At 34.4% G+C, this 16,684-nt stretch overlaps 1 protein-coding gene across 1 annotated transcript in view; it reads left to right on the top strand.

The window, feature by feature from the left end:
• Positions 1-16,684, top strand: part of LRP1B (LDL receptor related protein 1B) — a 1,812,620-nt gene that overhangs the window by 833,751 nt on the left and 962,185 nt on the right. Inside the window, exons 4-5 of the mRNA XM_072757648.1 lie at positions 5,273-5,392; positions 9,477-9,605. Of these exons, the coding sequence (XP_072613749.1) occupies positions 5,273-5,392; positions 9,477-9,605 (249 nt within the window). The remainder of the gene's footprint in view (positions 1-5,272; positions 5,393-9,476; positions 9,606-16,684) is intronic.

Below are 16,684 nucleotides of genomic sequence, written 5' to 3'. Positions count from 1 at the left end.
AATCCAGAAATCTATTTCTAAGTTAAAGAATGGCTTAGGAGCTTAGTGCCTCAAAGTTGCCCATTACTTGTAAGGTGTTCACTTGCATTTGATAAGGAAGATATTTTCACATTTTTATAATCTCCTCTACAACTTCAAAAAAAAAAGGCATAGAAAAGATTCCTTAAATACCATAGAATGGAGTGAGTCCGTGTTAGGAGAGTCCTCATCAGTTGAATTGAGTTTGATTCCTGAAATAATAGCTCCTCTCCATTCATTAAAGAAAGACACTTTTCTTTCATGATAATGCTAAGAAATACAGATGAAATACCATGTTATATATCTGGATTCAGACTTGCATATATCATCACCTTAGATGCTGGTAGTCTTCCTACTTTAACCAAAGATCCAAATCAATGATAATGTTACATGAATCAATGACCACGCTTCAGAGCACTCTATGAAGATGGATAATTCAAGTACAGAATTTCTGTTCTACCCAAATAAGCTTTCTAACAAAATTAATCTGATGCATTTTTAATTATCTATATAAGCATTATAGTGTTGCATGTAATTAAGCATAAATGGTAAGCAGCTCAAATAGATTACATTACAGTAATTAGTATTGCTTTCCCAGAGTTAAGCCAAATTTTAAATTTTAGTTTTCATTTTGTTAGTTCTTCATAATTCTTCATGGCGTTAGAAGAATCACCATTTACCATTTCATCTGATAAAATGCTTTCAATCTCTTTGCACATGCATGAGTTCTCAAAGAGGATAACTTTGATGAACGACAAACTGACTTGCCCTTGTCTCTTGCTATTTTCAACCCCTAGACCCCACCTAACACTCAAAACCATGTGTGAGCTCTGATATTTCATACCCAGTTTTTCCCCAATTTCTCTCATTTTTTTCTCAATTCTCCTCATCATTATCCCCATGTTGGTAACTATTTTCAGCAGGCATATTCCAGATATTTAAAGTTTGGAGAGAGCAGAAAGATGAAACCAATGGCCTGTGGATTTTGTACTTTGAATTGAGAGGGCAAACAAGGAATTGGCCTAAAAAACTATATGGAAAAAAATAATACATTTAAGGTACTGAGCTAACACGCCTGCCTTAAGGTACCAGACTAAATAAATTTGGTCAAACCTCTATCTTTATTCTCTTTATTTCATAATATATTTAATTCTTTTCTAGGAGAAACCTTTCCTATTTCCTCTTTCTGCCCCAATTCCGTACTACTACATTTATCTCTATTCTCTGTCCCACTGGAATCTTTTTTAAATGTCTTAATTGACCATATTAGAAAGCCCAATATATGTTTTAGTGTTCATCTAATAATATTCCCCAGGGAGCTAACATTTATTGTTCTGCTTACTTCCATGAACTCTTCTTCCACCTTAGATTTTGTCAATTTTTTCAGCTTCTCCCATATATAAATTTGATAATTTCTTGGGCTTTTTTGTTGATGGTTCTTCTTCTGCTTGCCTTTTACATATAAAAATCTCTGGGGTTTATTTGTATTAGAAATATTCCTTACAAGGGATCATTCTTTCCTTTTTAGGCTTTAATTTCTTACTTTATGTTTATGACTTCCAGAGCTACATCCCAGTCCAGACTTGTCTTCTTAGATACACTCAAATTCTCAAGTCTCTCCTGGCCTTTCTTGTCAACATTTGAAACTAAACAGTCAACTATTTTCCCTCAAACTGTTGGTCCTCCTGTTATTCTTGATTCATTTTATTGGTACTATTAACTTACTGTCATTTTGCTTTCATCAAGTGTTTGGCCATCCATTCACATAAATCTTCATAGTCTTAATGTGTGCCTTTGCCATGTCTAGGGCTTCAGGTAGCTTTTCAGGATATTTCACTCATGTTTTGCCATGCTATTAGGTACTATCAAACACTTCTGTCCTCAATTATTAGCAATGACTCTCATTATCAAAACTAAAAAGTCTACTTAATTTAAGAATCAATCCACTTTGACTTGGCCCCAAACAAGAATGCTAGGCCCATTTTCTACCACTTCAAATGCTATGGTTCAGCCACACAGTTATTTATCATTGTATTTCTTGTATACTTTCCTGTCTTTTCATTTATTTTTGCATATTGTCTGCTTTATCGGGGATGCACGTCCATAAATTTTGTTCACTGAACACTTCTTACCTTTTAAATTTCAGCTTAAATTAAACTTTTCTCACAACTATTTTCCATATTATCTATGCTCTTTTCCAGTCTCTGGAGGATTCCTTCTCTTCCTAGCTCATGTCACTTATATTTTTATTTAGCATTTCTTATTTTCTGCTTTTAATTATATTGTTGTTTACGTTGTTTTCCTTCCCACCTAACCCCACCCACTTCCACACTCATGTTGTAATTCCTTAATTTGTCTAAAGTAATGTTGCATGTGTAGAACCCCAGCAGAGTGCTTAGCATTGAGTAGGTGCTTAATCAATGTTGAACTAAAGTAGCATATATATTCAAGGCAATTTTGGACTGATTCCACCATAATCAAACAAGATTTGACAACTCAATTACCTAATTTGAAGATGTAAATGAACTATCTTTAGGACCTAGTTTAATTTAATGGACTAGAAATGACACCTGAGAGTGTTAATCCTCATCCTAGAATTAAGCTATTTCATTGATTCATTCATCCTATAAAAATTATACAACACTTTATCTATAGTGCACTACTAACCAAGAATGAAAAATAAAAATAAAATACACCATGTTCTAACCATCACTGTATTATACTTTGGGAACTAGAGGCAGTATTAAAAATATAGGCTCTGTAGGCAGACTGACTTTGTTTTGAAGGGCAGCTCTGTCATATATTTGCTGAATAATCTTGGATTAGTTATCAGCCATCAGTTCCCTTATCTGTAAATTGTAAATTACAATAATATCTGGAGGTTTGACTGTTATAGGTTTCAAAGAGATTGCATATTTAAAGAACTTGGTATATGTTAGGCTTATACTTTGTAGCTATAGATACTAGTGAGGGAAACTAACATGTAAATAGCTACCATAATGCAAAGCAAAAGTTCCATAATTTCCAAAGAACCATTCATTCCATATTTTCTATTAATAATGTGTTTTTACAGACCAAATTCCTGGTCTTTGTACATTACCTAAGTATTAACATTGTATTAGCATATTATTAGCAATGACCCAAAACTCAAGCCTACAAATCAGATATAATTGATCTGCATATTGGTTGAATCTATGTCAAGGAAAGAGAAATTGTTCTGGTATTTCAAGGGGGAAAGAAATTTAGTATAAAGTATTGATTGTAACGGAGAAATGGAAATCAGAAGTTTAAGAGAGCACAACTAGCTTTCAAGTTATGGTACTGGTAGTTATGTTCTAGCAAAGGGGCTGTGAAATAGGAGGAAAGTCAAGAGTGTGAGTTCTAGAAGCAATGCAATGAATGTGTATCAGGAAGTAGTTAACTGTCAAATGCTGCTGATAGGTAAATAAGATGAGGACTGAAAGAAGGTCATTGCACTTATCAACTTCAAGGTCATCAAAGACATTTATGTAAGCAGTTTCTGTGGAGAAGTGGAAGTGAAAGTTCGATGGAGTGGGTTAAATATAGGAACAGAGAAAAGCAAGTGTATGTATTATTTTTTAAGTTTTGTTATTAAGAGAAACAGAGGAATTTTGCAAAGGTCACTAGTAGAGGGTCTGAGGTCAAAGTTTTTTGGTTTTAAGTTGGGGAAAGAGAATGCTTGATGCTGAAAACAAGCTAGTACAGGGGTCAGAAAACTTTCTGTAAGGGGCTATGGTAAATACTTTAGGCTTTGTGGGTCAGAGGTCTCTGAGACAACTAGTCACCTATGCCTTTGTAATGTAAAAACAGCCACAGGCAATATGTAAACAAATAGGCATGACTGTATTCTGTAAATTTTTAATTGTCAAAAAGAGATGGGCTCTTGTTTGATTAATATAAATTATTTAAAAAATGATTATGAGAGCAAGCAGAGAATGGCTGAAGTGATATCCTTGAGTAAGTGAGAGGGGGTAGGATTTGTGCACAAAGATGGGAGGTGGGCTTTGATTATGAATTCAACCAAGTATGAAAGGCAAGGACAGGACATGAAAGGCAACCAAGTATGAAACGCAAGGACCTGCAGAAGTAGGTAAATGAGAAGCAAAAATCTGTGGAAAATCTCCTTGATTGCTTCAGTTATCTCATAAAAAGTAGGAAGCAGGATCATAATATGTGAGTGACCGTTAGGACAAAGATTTGGGGTCTTAAGGGAAGATGCATGGAATAATTGCATGAAAGAGATGGAAAAATAATTTGGTTAAGAAAATATTTTAGATAGTGAAATAGCAAATTTTCTATTTGGAATGCTCTAGCTGTTCTTTTCCACATTGGACCATTAAACTATTTTTATTATTATATATAGTAATAAAAAATATATATATATATATTTTCTGAAGCACCAGCTAAATTTGTACCATTATCAACATATCTTGAATCATTTAATTTTAATCTTCAAAACCCTTATTTTTCTCCCCAGGAGAAGAGATTGTTGCAATCCATTAATACCTTCATTTTCAGACAGCAAAATCAGTCACACATTTTATCCATATATTTTTCTGGTTTAGCAAATTTTATTCCTGTTAGAAATTGTGCAATGAATATGCCTCTGTCACTTCATCTCTGTTTCATGCATTTATCATATTGAATTCTAATCTATTCTGAGGGTTTGCTAACTTTTGCTTCAATGATGTATTTGCTCTGAACGAGTTCAGATATAATGAAATATATTATGTCCAGTATTTGTCTAATATTTTGTCACCAATGAAAGATAAATTATTGAAATGGAATATATTCACATTGATTGCTATGAAGGTTACACGTGGATTATAAATCAAAACAAGTCCTCAAAAGATAGAAAATCAATTGATATGTCAGATAAGAAATGTATAAATGTTGAAATTAACCACTGAGTTGACATTTTTCCTCTTGAAATAATTTAATTTACCAGAATTTGAAAAGATTTGTAACTTTGAACATACAAAATAAGCTAAAAGTGAAAGACTGAACAGATTGAAATTTTGTTAGCAATACTTCAAACAAATACAAGCCAACATATTTTAGAGGGAGTAGATATCATTTTTTTCTCTCAGCCATTCACATAAATTTTCAAGGAGACCAATCAGAACTGTATTATTGTGGTTATGCCCTGAGAAATTTTAACAATATTTAAATTTAAATAGTACATAAGCGTGCACAGTTATATTAACATAGTGTCTCTGTTTTTCTTCTCCAGAACTATTACCCAATTGCCAGCTGTTGAATTGTCAGTATAAATGTGCAGTGGTCAGAAATAGTACGAGATGTTACTGTGAGGATGGATTTGAAGTAAAAGAAGATGGAAGAAGTTGTAGAGGTAAGTAGGATATGTGACTCTTTTTTTTCTTAGGAGAGGCTTAGTTAATGGACATTTTAAAAAGTATCTTTGAGCACCTACCATGTGCTTCACACAGTGTTTAATTTTTTGTTTGTTTGTTTCTTGAGTTTTAAAAGATGATGCTCCCATATAAATCATACACATAAGCATACCAAATATGCATTTTCACCAATCAATTTTCAAATAGTATTGCAATAATGTCAAATATGGGGAATGTTAATGATAGGAAGTAGTTTAGGTTAACCATGAAAACCCTGGATTTAACAATCTTAACTTCCCAAATGTTTCCTGCCAGTTATACAGCTGCAATATAGTAGACATCTGTTATGAACTGAGTTATGTTAATAATATCATGCAATATTCTTTATAATTTTTTCATTTTTTGCACTGGTAATTCTGGAAGTTGGCATTTTACCAACAGCAATAATGAACATAAAAATATTTATGTGTATTTTTAATGTCATAATTCTTCATTTTTTGAATGCTCTACAGCACATGTTTACTCTGAAATGACTCGCCTTGGCCATACTGAACAAGTTGCTTCTCCATTCTGTTAACTTCTATTATATATATGCTAGAATATGTATATAAACCTGATATATCTGTAATATGAGTAATACATTATTTTATATGGTACTTAGAGTCTATATATACAAAACACAAAATATAGACTCTATATATAAAGTCAAAGAATATCTGCATTGCTAGAGCCACTAATAGACTATTTTACAAAGAAATTGGTGCTTTGCCAATTACTTTAAACCTTTGCTTTAATATTATCAGTTTTACTTAGAAACAGAATCTTAAAGTTGAAAGAGTCCTCAGAGAGAATATTGTTCAAAATTCTAATGACAGAAGTGAGAAAAGCAAGACCCTGAGAAATTAAGTGACTTACTTAAGTCCTACACATCTTCTCAGTAATAGACTTGAGGCTAAAGCTCAGGTCTGCAGAGTTCACTTATTCTTGTCTTGAAGAGGTTCATCGCTTTTTAATGTACATCTGGGGCTTAAATTTTTCATTTGTTGTTTGTTTTCTGCATAATACAAATATTATAGAAACACTTACTTTTAAATGCTTGTCAAGCTCAGAGGCTATTTAATCTGACCAAACCAAACTAGTATATTTATTTGATTCACACTGTTTTTAAACCAACATTTAAAAATCAGAAGATTGCATATAAAAGTTCAGACTCTGAAAAAAAAACCAGATCTGGCAACATTAGATACCTTATAATCACAAAAGTCAACCATATATGAATAGTACTTCTGCATGCATGCACACATACATGCAATTCCCAGGTCAAACCAGCTCTTTCCATTCACACAGGGCAGGCTAATATACCTACATAGCATCCTTACTCTTTTGCTGCAACTGAATCCTATAGGAATCGGGATTTTTCAGCTCCTTCTGCATTGATCTCTTTTTCCCTAATCTCCTAATTAAATCCATAAAAATAACCATAATCAATATCTTCTTTTGAACATTAGTAAGGAATTTCACATCAGCCAGTCTAGAAGATCACTACTGAAAAAAAGGGCTCTTTTTACTTTCTCTGCACTCCTGGATGGCCAGATTTGACCATCATTTATGCTCTCCTGAAGCTGTATTTCCAGGGTATTTTCTGTCCTTAGAGGGAAAAGAAAGGCAGCATTATAAATAATGACATGCTTATTCCTCTGCGGCCAATTTTGTGGAGTTACATGAATGTCATAGCAGTGCATTCTGGCTAAGAACAACAACAACAAAAATCATTACTCATATTGCTCTCTGGATAGCATAATCATGTCAAAAAAACTAAAATAGGAATCAATAAAATTAAAGTTGAAAAATCTGTGAAAATGGAGCAGAATCATTTCTGCCATTAGGGGCTGGATTTTACCAAATGCGAGATTTAATTTCTTTCATAATCACTGTAAACTTAGCTTCAAAAACTATTCTTTTTATCTCCAAAGCAACTTACTTCAAGCAAACTATCCACGAATGCAAGCTGTTATATGAAGCCAAAGAATTCTGAGAAAAGTGCAAATTAATGCCATACAAATGCACAGTTTCCCAATTTAAATGGCCCCTTAACTACTCAGGAATATTTTTGCTTTTCCTTAGTAAACTCTTTTCTTAGCTCAGTGTTCAGAGGGTGGGCTGAGTTCCCACCCTTTAATCATGTGTCTAGTCTTTCTGATGCGGAGCCCCCATCCTGGCATTACCTAGTGGTCCCACCCTTAGTCACCTCATTGCCATAGACTAAGGTACATTCCAGAGGGGCTCCTAAATAACAAAAGACACTCCTATTGTTAAGAAAATTGCAAGAGCTTTAGGAATTCTGTGCCAGAAACTGAAAATAAAGACCAAATACATATTTTTATTATACCACTTATTCTTATTTTAGTATAGCACCATTCATTGCCATCTATCCAGTCATCACATGTTGTCGCTTCGGGTTCTTAAACATTTCACTCCATTCTCTCTTCTCCATCTCCCCTACCACTGACTTAGTTCAAAATATAATGGGATTAAAATGCAATTTTTTTGTGAATTTAGCACATAATTATTTTTCCAGGATCTCTTCTCTACATGCTCCAATCCATTTTTATTTGTGTTTATTTAGTTTTAAAACATAAAGTTGATTATATAGCTCATCCTTAACGCTTTCCCAATGCCTATATATAATGTACAATCCTTTACTTTAGCATAAAAATAACTTCATTATCTGTCTCCAGAACTGCTTTCCAGTGCCATCTCTTATCCTTCTCCTTATCTGCCCTTATTCCACTTGACCCCTTATACTTCTTTGAAATCCCTACTAAGTCATCTCAGTATCATGTCACATGCTATTTTAACTGGAATGCCCCTTTCCATCTTATCCCTTCTTATTGAATCTGAGAAAATCTAAATTATCCTTTAAATCCAAGTCAGGATGTAGCCTTCACTTAATATTCTCCCTCTAATTCCAAGCAGGTTGACTTCTCTGAGTTTCTATCATAACTATAGTATGCCTCTATTATAAGGCAATGCACAGAATTAAAATTATACTTCCCTAGACTTGTTTCACTTAGAGATAGGAACCATGTTTTATCAATTTTTTGTTTCTTCAGGGAATAGTAAAGTACATGGTACACAGGACAAACTAAATATACATTTGTCCAAGTTATTACCTGACATTTTTTTTATTTGCCTTGTTGGCTAAGAAGCATTAAGTATTTGCTGTTTATAGAGACTTGAATGAGATGCAGGAGGGAAGAGTATAAGGACAGGGGGCATGTAAGAGAAGAAGTAGGACCATAGATATTAAAATAAAATTTAAGGGATCCCTGGGTGGCGCAGCGGTTTGGCGCCTGCCTTTGGCCCAGGGCGCGATCCTGGAGACCCGGGATCGAATCCCACATCAGGCTCCCGGTGCATGGAGCCTGCTTCTCCCTCCGCCTGTGTCTCTGCCTCTCTCTCTCTCTGTGACTATCATAAATAAATAAAAGTTAAAAAAAAATAGATAAAATAAAATTTAAGATGAAATGTTTCCTTTCAACAAGTGCTTAATAGTTTCCTCTTTTTGATCAAGTTAAGGCTCAAAACTCTTAATATGTTTATTGAAAACCATGTTATCAGGCTAATTCTTTGTAAAAATAATTTTAAAAGTCATCAACACTAGAACTATTCAACAGATATTCTGTGGAGTGCATTTTATGTTTTTGCAAAAATATCCAAGGACTTCTAGCCTTCATATTATCTTTTAAAATAAAAGATTAAATCTTTTATAGTAAAAGATTTAAAATAAAATATTAGATATCTTTTAAAATAAAATAAACGATCTAAATATTAGATATTATCTTTTAAAATGAAAGATTTAAAATAAAAGATTAGATACGGTCTTGTATCTCTGTACTATCAAAGCAACATTGAATTTTGGCTTTCAGTTAGTGTAGTTTTGAAAAGACTTATTGGACTTGTGTCTTTCTTTCTGAAATTCTGTTTCCAAAATTTGAAAAAAACAAAGTTTCTTCAAGGAGAAAAAAATGCCCAACAAGATGCTCATTAGAAGTGATGAAGTGATGCTCATTTTCTTTGTAGATCACGATGAATGTGCTATTTATGGCGCATGCAGCCAGACCTGCATAAATACACATGGATCCTATGCCTGCAGTTGTGTGGAAGGCTACATAATGCAGCCAGACAACAGATCTTGCAAAGCCAAAAATGGTAAGTTATCTCTTTTTTATTTTTTTGTCCTTCTAGAATTTCTTACTTCCTTTGTAGTTCCTTTTCACTGGAAATCTAGTACAGTAATATGCACTTGGAAGAAATAGATTTTTTTCTTCATTTTAACTCAATGATCCATACCTAAAAATCCAGAGCAGTTATTTCAGTTGTCACCAATCAATACAAAACTCCTTCCACTACAGGAAGTTCTAGTTTGAAAAACCTGTTCAAAAGAAATGGATTAATTGACTTATCCATCTCTCTCCTGGACTATGCAATATATTCCTAACTGGTTTCTTTGAGATCTTGCTTTCCCACCAAAATCACACTCAACATGAAAAGTGACGGGGAAACGAACTAGGGGTGGTGGAGGGGGAGGAGGGCGGGTGTTGGAGGGGAATGGGTGACGGGCACTGAGGTGGACACTTGACGGGATGAGCACTGGGTGTTTTTCTGTATGTTGGTAAATTGAACACCAATAAAAATTAATTTAAAAAAAAAAAAAAAGAAAAGTGATCTACTAAAATATAAACCAAATCATGTCATTCTCTTGCTTAAAATCTCCCAATTACTTTCACTCCTCTTCAGAATAAAATCCAAACTTCTCACAAAACGTGTAAGGACCTAATAATGTTCTGGTATCATTTATCTTTCCCATCTCACTGATTGCTACTCTCTTTGTTCATCACACATCAACTTTGTGCTTCTTCAACAACATTGCTCTTATCTTGAAGTCTTTCCTTGCTGTTTTGTTTGCCTGCAATGCTTTTCCTTATGACATTCACATTCTTACCATTCAAGTCTTAGCTAACTCAACATTCAGAATGACCTTCACTAACCATTCTGCTAATAGTATATACCCTCTCCATTGCTCTTATTTCCCAATTTTATTTATGTGTTTCTACTCAATCACTAGATGATTTTTCATTTTAATTTTCTTTATATCCCTACCATTTGATATGAACTCATAAATATTTGCTTATCATCTGATTTCTCCAGAATAATGGAAGTGTTATGAGCGTATTGGAACTTGTTAGTTTTGATTACTGTTATTTACTGAGTTCCGATCATATCCTGGAACACATAGGTACTCAATGAATATTTGTCAAAGCAAGGAAGGTAGGAGGGAAGGAAGGAAACAAGGAAAGAAAAGAAAAAGAAGGAAGAACTTCTCTTTTTGGTTAAAATTACTAATATCAACACCACTTTGAGTAAAATTTTTTAGAAATTTTTTTTAGTAAATTCAAGTGTTTGAATTTCATGTTTCAAAACTGTTCCTTTTACCTGTGCCTGAGAATAAAGCCTATAGTTTCTACACAGCATTCAACCTATAGCAAATATTGATGATTTGTGAATGAAATAGCATTGAGATGTGCTACTAACAATAGGATAATGATAATTTTTCTGTGGGCTGAATTAAGAATAATACAAGGAAATTCACATCCTATTCTTTTTTTTTACTTTCAAAAAAAAATCTGGTTTCATCTGATGAATGTTCAAATTATGATGTTTTGATAAATTAATGAATGTCCCCACCCTTTTTTTTAAGATTTTATTTATTCACAAAAGACACAGAGAAAGGCAGAGACACAGGCAGAGGGAGAAGCAAGCTCCATGAAGGGAACCTAACATGGGACTCCATCCCAGGTCCCCAGGATCACGCCCTGAGCTGGAGGCGGCTCTAAACTGCTGAGCCACTCAGGCTGCCCCCCACCCTCTTTTATTAGCGATTAGAAAATTAAGCATGGATGGGATTCTCTTTTCCCAAGCCAGATTGAGCAAAGCATTGGATTTCTCAGTAAACTGCCATAGCCATCTCCCTTTAGAACTTAACCTCATGCTATACTTTTTTTAAAATATTTTTTTAAATTTTATTTATTTATGATAGTCACAGAGAGAGAGAGGGGGGCAGAGACACAGGCAGAGGGAGAAGCAGGCTCCATGCACCGGGAGCCTGATGTGGGATTCGATCCCGGGTCTCCAGGATCGCGCCCTGGGCCAAAGGCCGGCGCCAAACCGCTGCACCACCCAGGGATCCCTCATGCTATACTTTTAACAATTTCCCTGAGATAGTGTGTTCAATTATTTACAAATCATATATGTATACCAAATTAGAAAGAACTTCTTTTACTTCTTAGTTAACTTCTTTAAATTACTGACTTGGTTTATAGAGCCCTATTTATGTTTCAGGGGCAATCCTTGAGAAAAATTAAGTCAGGTTGCCTGTTCTTTGTCTCTACTACTGAGAGTTCTGATGTAAAATATTGATGGGCTAAATAAGTAGAAGGCTTGTTCTTTGCTGTTTATATTGATCCACACAATATTGCTGTGGCTATACAGGGATAGTGTAATGTGATAAACCCTATACAGTGGTACTTCCTTTCTTTCTACACAGAGAAAGTATCTGCCAATAACAGAATGTAACCAGAGAGGGATGGTACATGATAATGTAATACTGCATCAAGGAGATTTAATGACTCTAGAATTGGTAATGGAACATATGGGACACCTGGGCGGCTCAGCAGTTGAGTGTCTGCCTTCAGCTCAGGGCATGATCCCAGGATCCAGGGTGGAGTCCCATATCAGGCTCCCTGAGAGAACCCTACTTCTCCCTCTGCCTATGTCTCTTCCTCTCTCTCTCTCTCTGTGTTCCTCATGATAAATGAATAAATCTTTAAAAAAAAAGATAATGGAACATATAAAAGCCTACACCTCTTGGTCACTGGCTTGATGACAGTATTGGTCTACAGAGTTTAAAAAATACGGTTTTTATGGAAATGTTCCTAGGCTTTGTAGTTTTAGAAAAATGAGTTGCTAGTAATATAGTAATGGCACAAGCCTAGAACATATACTTACTAATTCTAAAGGTCACATAGATATTTGAACCAATGTATTCATACAAATTTGAAAGGGAAACTATCAGCTTTGCTTTAGCTTTCTCAAATTGTTAACAAATAAACCAGAAGATATTTTGGATTAGTTATATGTAAAATGTTATTTAACACATCAACCTTACATTTTGTGGCAATTTTTTCATACTTTGGTGTTGCCATAACTGATGGGTGCTAAGAAAATGTTTTAAATTCAATCACATTTATCTTAAAATTTTGCCAGTCCTCCTTTCCATTACCTGGCTGCTTAGATTGGCCCCTCTTTTTTCTTCCTCTGCAATCGAACCCTACTGGACTCTAGAACCTAACTTTTACTCCAAGTCAAGCCAGACTTCCAGGCATCTTAGAAGTTGGGAGTATCGAAAACTATGGGACGTTCAAATGGGCTGGCTCAGAACAGTGGATGTGTATAAAAGATCAATAGGCTTTAGAAAAACATATTAAAAAAAAAAGGAATATCAAACTCAAAGGATACAATGAGAATCTAGAACTAGACTCAGGAGGGTTCTGCAAAGGCCTTACAAGAAGATAGATGAGAAAATAGAAAGATTCTTAGGAGAAATAGCCTTTTATGTGAAGACAGAGAGAGCCAGTCAATTGGCCTGGAAGCGACTTGTAAATTTCAGCACAGAATGATATTGTGGTCACTCCCCAATTGTTCACTCTAAAACTTGCTTTGGGGTCTTGTTTTCAATATAATAACTGATAGTAATTAGGGAAATTAATTGATTAGATAAGTTAATTGATTATCCCTCCTTTGTAACATAATTCTGAATCCAAAAAAAGTCACAAGCCTTAAGAGTACCTTTAAGAAATAATTCTAATAAGGGGGAGGGGATTTTCAGCACTGTGGCAGGTGGGGGGAAGGAATTGATATTAGGCAGGAAGCCTTTTCATTCTTGTTAATTCATACAATGCAGACAAACTCTTTTCTTTTCTAGCCTTTGTAAGATTGACCTGACTACTGAAATGTAGAATCAATCATTCAGGGTTGGGAGGAACTCAAAGGTAATCTAGTCCAGTTATCATTTGATATCAAAATAAATAATTTTGAAATGGAAGAAAATTTACAATGTACATTTAAAAATAATTTTAATGAGTACTAGATCATATTGTGTAAGAGGATACATACTAGAATATGAATGTCATATTGGAGTGTTCATAACTGGAATGGGACACACATTAAAAGCTAGTGATTTTTTAATTAAACATTAGGGTTTGTCATTTGAAAAAAATATTTTAAAAATAATCATTAGAAAAAAAAAATAATCATTAGAATATCTATATGTACCAGTAGGACTTCCTGTATATTCTTTATACTTTTCTTTAGATTAGAGTTCTAAAGAGTTGTCATATCTTAAAATGAAGTTTTTTTTAATTTAATTTGTCTTCTTTTAATTGATTTAGACCAATTTTGATGTAGAAATATCTATTAAATGTATGCACCCAGAGCTAACAGTGGGCTTTTGCAGAACCTGTAAAAATGAAAGTAATGGCCAAGAGTGTCTAACTTACAAACTGTTGCCAGTTTTACTCCCAATAAATTCAGGCTCATTGGACTGTACTTTTCAGTCTCCTAACTACTTGCTGAAGGCAGGCACTTAACCCAGTTTACAATTCTGCAGGACCAGTAGGACTCTACTGATTGGACTAAAGCAGTCCTAGGATAAAGAGCACTAAATAATTACATGCTCATCAGTGTAGAGGCACTGCAATAAGTGGCACCATGAGAGAGAGTGTGTACCTCTTTGCCACATAGCAACTATAGTAGTGAGAAAAGGGAGCCCATTAAATAACTTTAGGATTCTATTACAGTTTATACTGTGCTATTCACTGATTGGAATGATGGCCCCGGCTTGTCTGTGCTTAGAATTTCCCATCCCCGAGTCCACTGTGGTCATTAGCCGTGGTTTTTTATACAGGTTGGGTCCAAATTAGAATTGATCTTTGTTTCTACTCTCCGTAGTCTAGTAACGTGCAAAGTAATAATTATATATATTTTAAGACGAGAGATGTATTATTGGTCCTAAATCGCCTGCTTGTGACCAGAGTACAGATTTCAATAGTTTTTTCGAAGCTTCCATAGACCTCAGAAGATGAATCACAAGATATCCTTTTTTTAAAACCTTTTTCAGATCATTGCCAAGTCCCGCTAAGGTAATCGTGTCGACCTGCATTATTTTTGTAATATATGTCAGCGATGGTAAAAATGAAAAAAAAAAAAAAACATTTAGGGAATGGTGTTAGAAATACAAATCATAATCCCTGTAATCGGTGGAAGCACAACCCTAGACAATGCTAGGGAGAATTTTCATACCACTCACTGTTATCTTTGCTGTAATTCTTAAAAAGAAAGAGAGAAAGGAAACAAAATACAATGTCCTATGGCTCCTACATGTAACCTCCAACTCTATTATTATCTAATGTATATTTTAAAGTTTTCTTTTAGAGGGCAGAGGAACCATTCATGGTTTTCTGCCAGGAGTGGTTCTGCTTGTAGGGAGAATAGGCAGATGCCTGTACAGAGAAGGAAGAGTTTTTTGATTAGAGTATCAGAGTAACAGCCCCTCGAAATGCTTGGAATTCAGTTATTGCAGTATAATTGCCTCCCTCTTTTTCTTTCTTTGTTAACAAAGCACTCTATTTTAAAATGTGAGTATTCTTAGAATAGGTGACACAGTAAGTCTTAGTAACCTTGATAATTTATGAGACTAGTGGATCAGATCTGTTTCAGTATACCATCTGGCTAAGAATGGCTTCCTGCAGAATGAAAGGTGATTATGTCTTGACATATGAAGATGCACTATTCATAGTTTTTACTATTTTTAGGGAGTCCAAAGGTATAGTTTCTGAACAATTTGTCATTTTATTGAGACATAACTGAGAATGGCATTTGATGACATGATGGTATATGAGTCTTTGGGGTAGGAGTGAGCTTAATGGACCATAACCATAGTAACCCAGATTTGTTGTTCTTTACTCAGACAACTATGCACGGAGGAAATTATAGACACTATGGCAAATAGTAAATGGCAGAGAAGTAGCTCAGTGTCTAGAACAGAGTATGGAGTATGTGCTTGGTGAATGTTTTTTTTTCAGGAAGCAGACTGGGATTTTGAGTATTAATAAAAGAAATGTGAAAAGGCTGGAAGAGATTAAAAAAACAGTGGAGTATTTCAGGGCTCATGATACCTTTGCCGTAGTATTGACATTGGAGTGGTTTGGGAAGATGTGCATAATCTCCACAAATGTGACCTCTCCCCCAAGGCCTTCCTCAGATAAACATGTAAACCTAGTGTGCTTACTATGCAGATATAGTTGCAGAACAAGCTACTGTGCCTGCGGTTGAGCAGTATTGCCTAAGTCTCTGTCCTAGAAAAACACTAAAACTTCACAGGGTGCCTTTGAAAACCTAGCCCTGGCCATTGAATATATTTCTCTATTTCCTGGACTCTTCATATCCTACATCTTTTCTGGCTCTTTACTTAGTTGGAAATCACATTCCATGACAGAACAAGACAATGATTTCTGAAAGACTTTCCATTACTCAAATATCACATTTTTTTTCCACCCAGACACTCTTAATGAGTATGCTGTGTTAAGATATTAAAGTACTCATGAATATTCTATGTGTGTTTTTCTGTTTTGTTTTTGTTTTTTAAAATTTATTATTATTATTATTTACTAGAGGGCATTACTGTCACAGTCTAGTACCTTTCTTGACATCATAAACAGAAAATGTAACCATGGTGTCTTATGTGTCATGACACCTTTGATTTATCGAGAGTTTAGGAAAATATCAGACACAGAAAAAAAAATGCATGTCTTCCATTTGCTTTACTAGTTAACATCATAGCTGCAATCTTGCTAAGGACTTCTTTGTATGGGTTTAAAGAATCATAGGGCCACATTTATGGGCTCTAGATTTGACAATTGATAAAATTTATTTTTATAACTGTATTTATTTATACCTATACAACATAGGTATAAATTTCTATCCTACTATTTTATTTTTTGTAGAATAGCTATGGAACTATTAATTAAATTCTCAATTTAGAATAAGTGATGGGTCGTACATGCTCTCCAATTAACTCTCTTTTTTGTCTCAAAACTGGATGTATAATGAAAATAGAAAACAAATGAGGCACATTTAAATTCATAAAAATTACAAGTTGTTTAATTTTAAGA

The sequence above is a fragment of the Vulpes vulpes genome, chromosome 5 (assembly GCF_048418805.1).
Source record: "Vulpes vulpes isolate BD-2025 chromosome 5, VulVul3, whole genome shotgun sequence".
NCBI classification, from domain to species: Eukaryota; Metazoa; Chordata; class Mammalia; order Carnivora; family Canidae; genus Vulpes; species Vulpes vulpes.
Note: the sequence above shows the minus strand (reverse complement) of the source record. Positions and strands in the feature narration are given on the sequence as shown.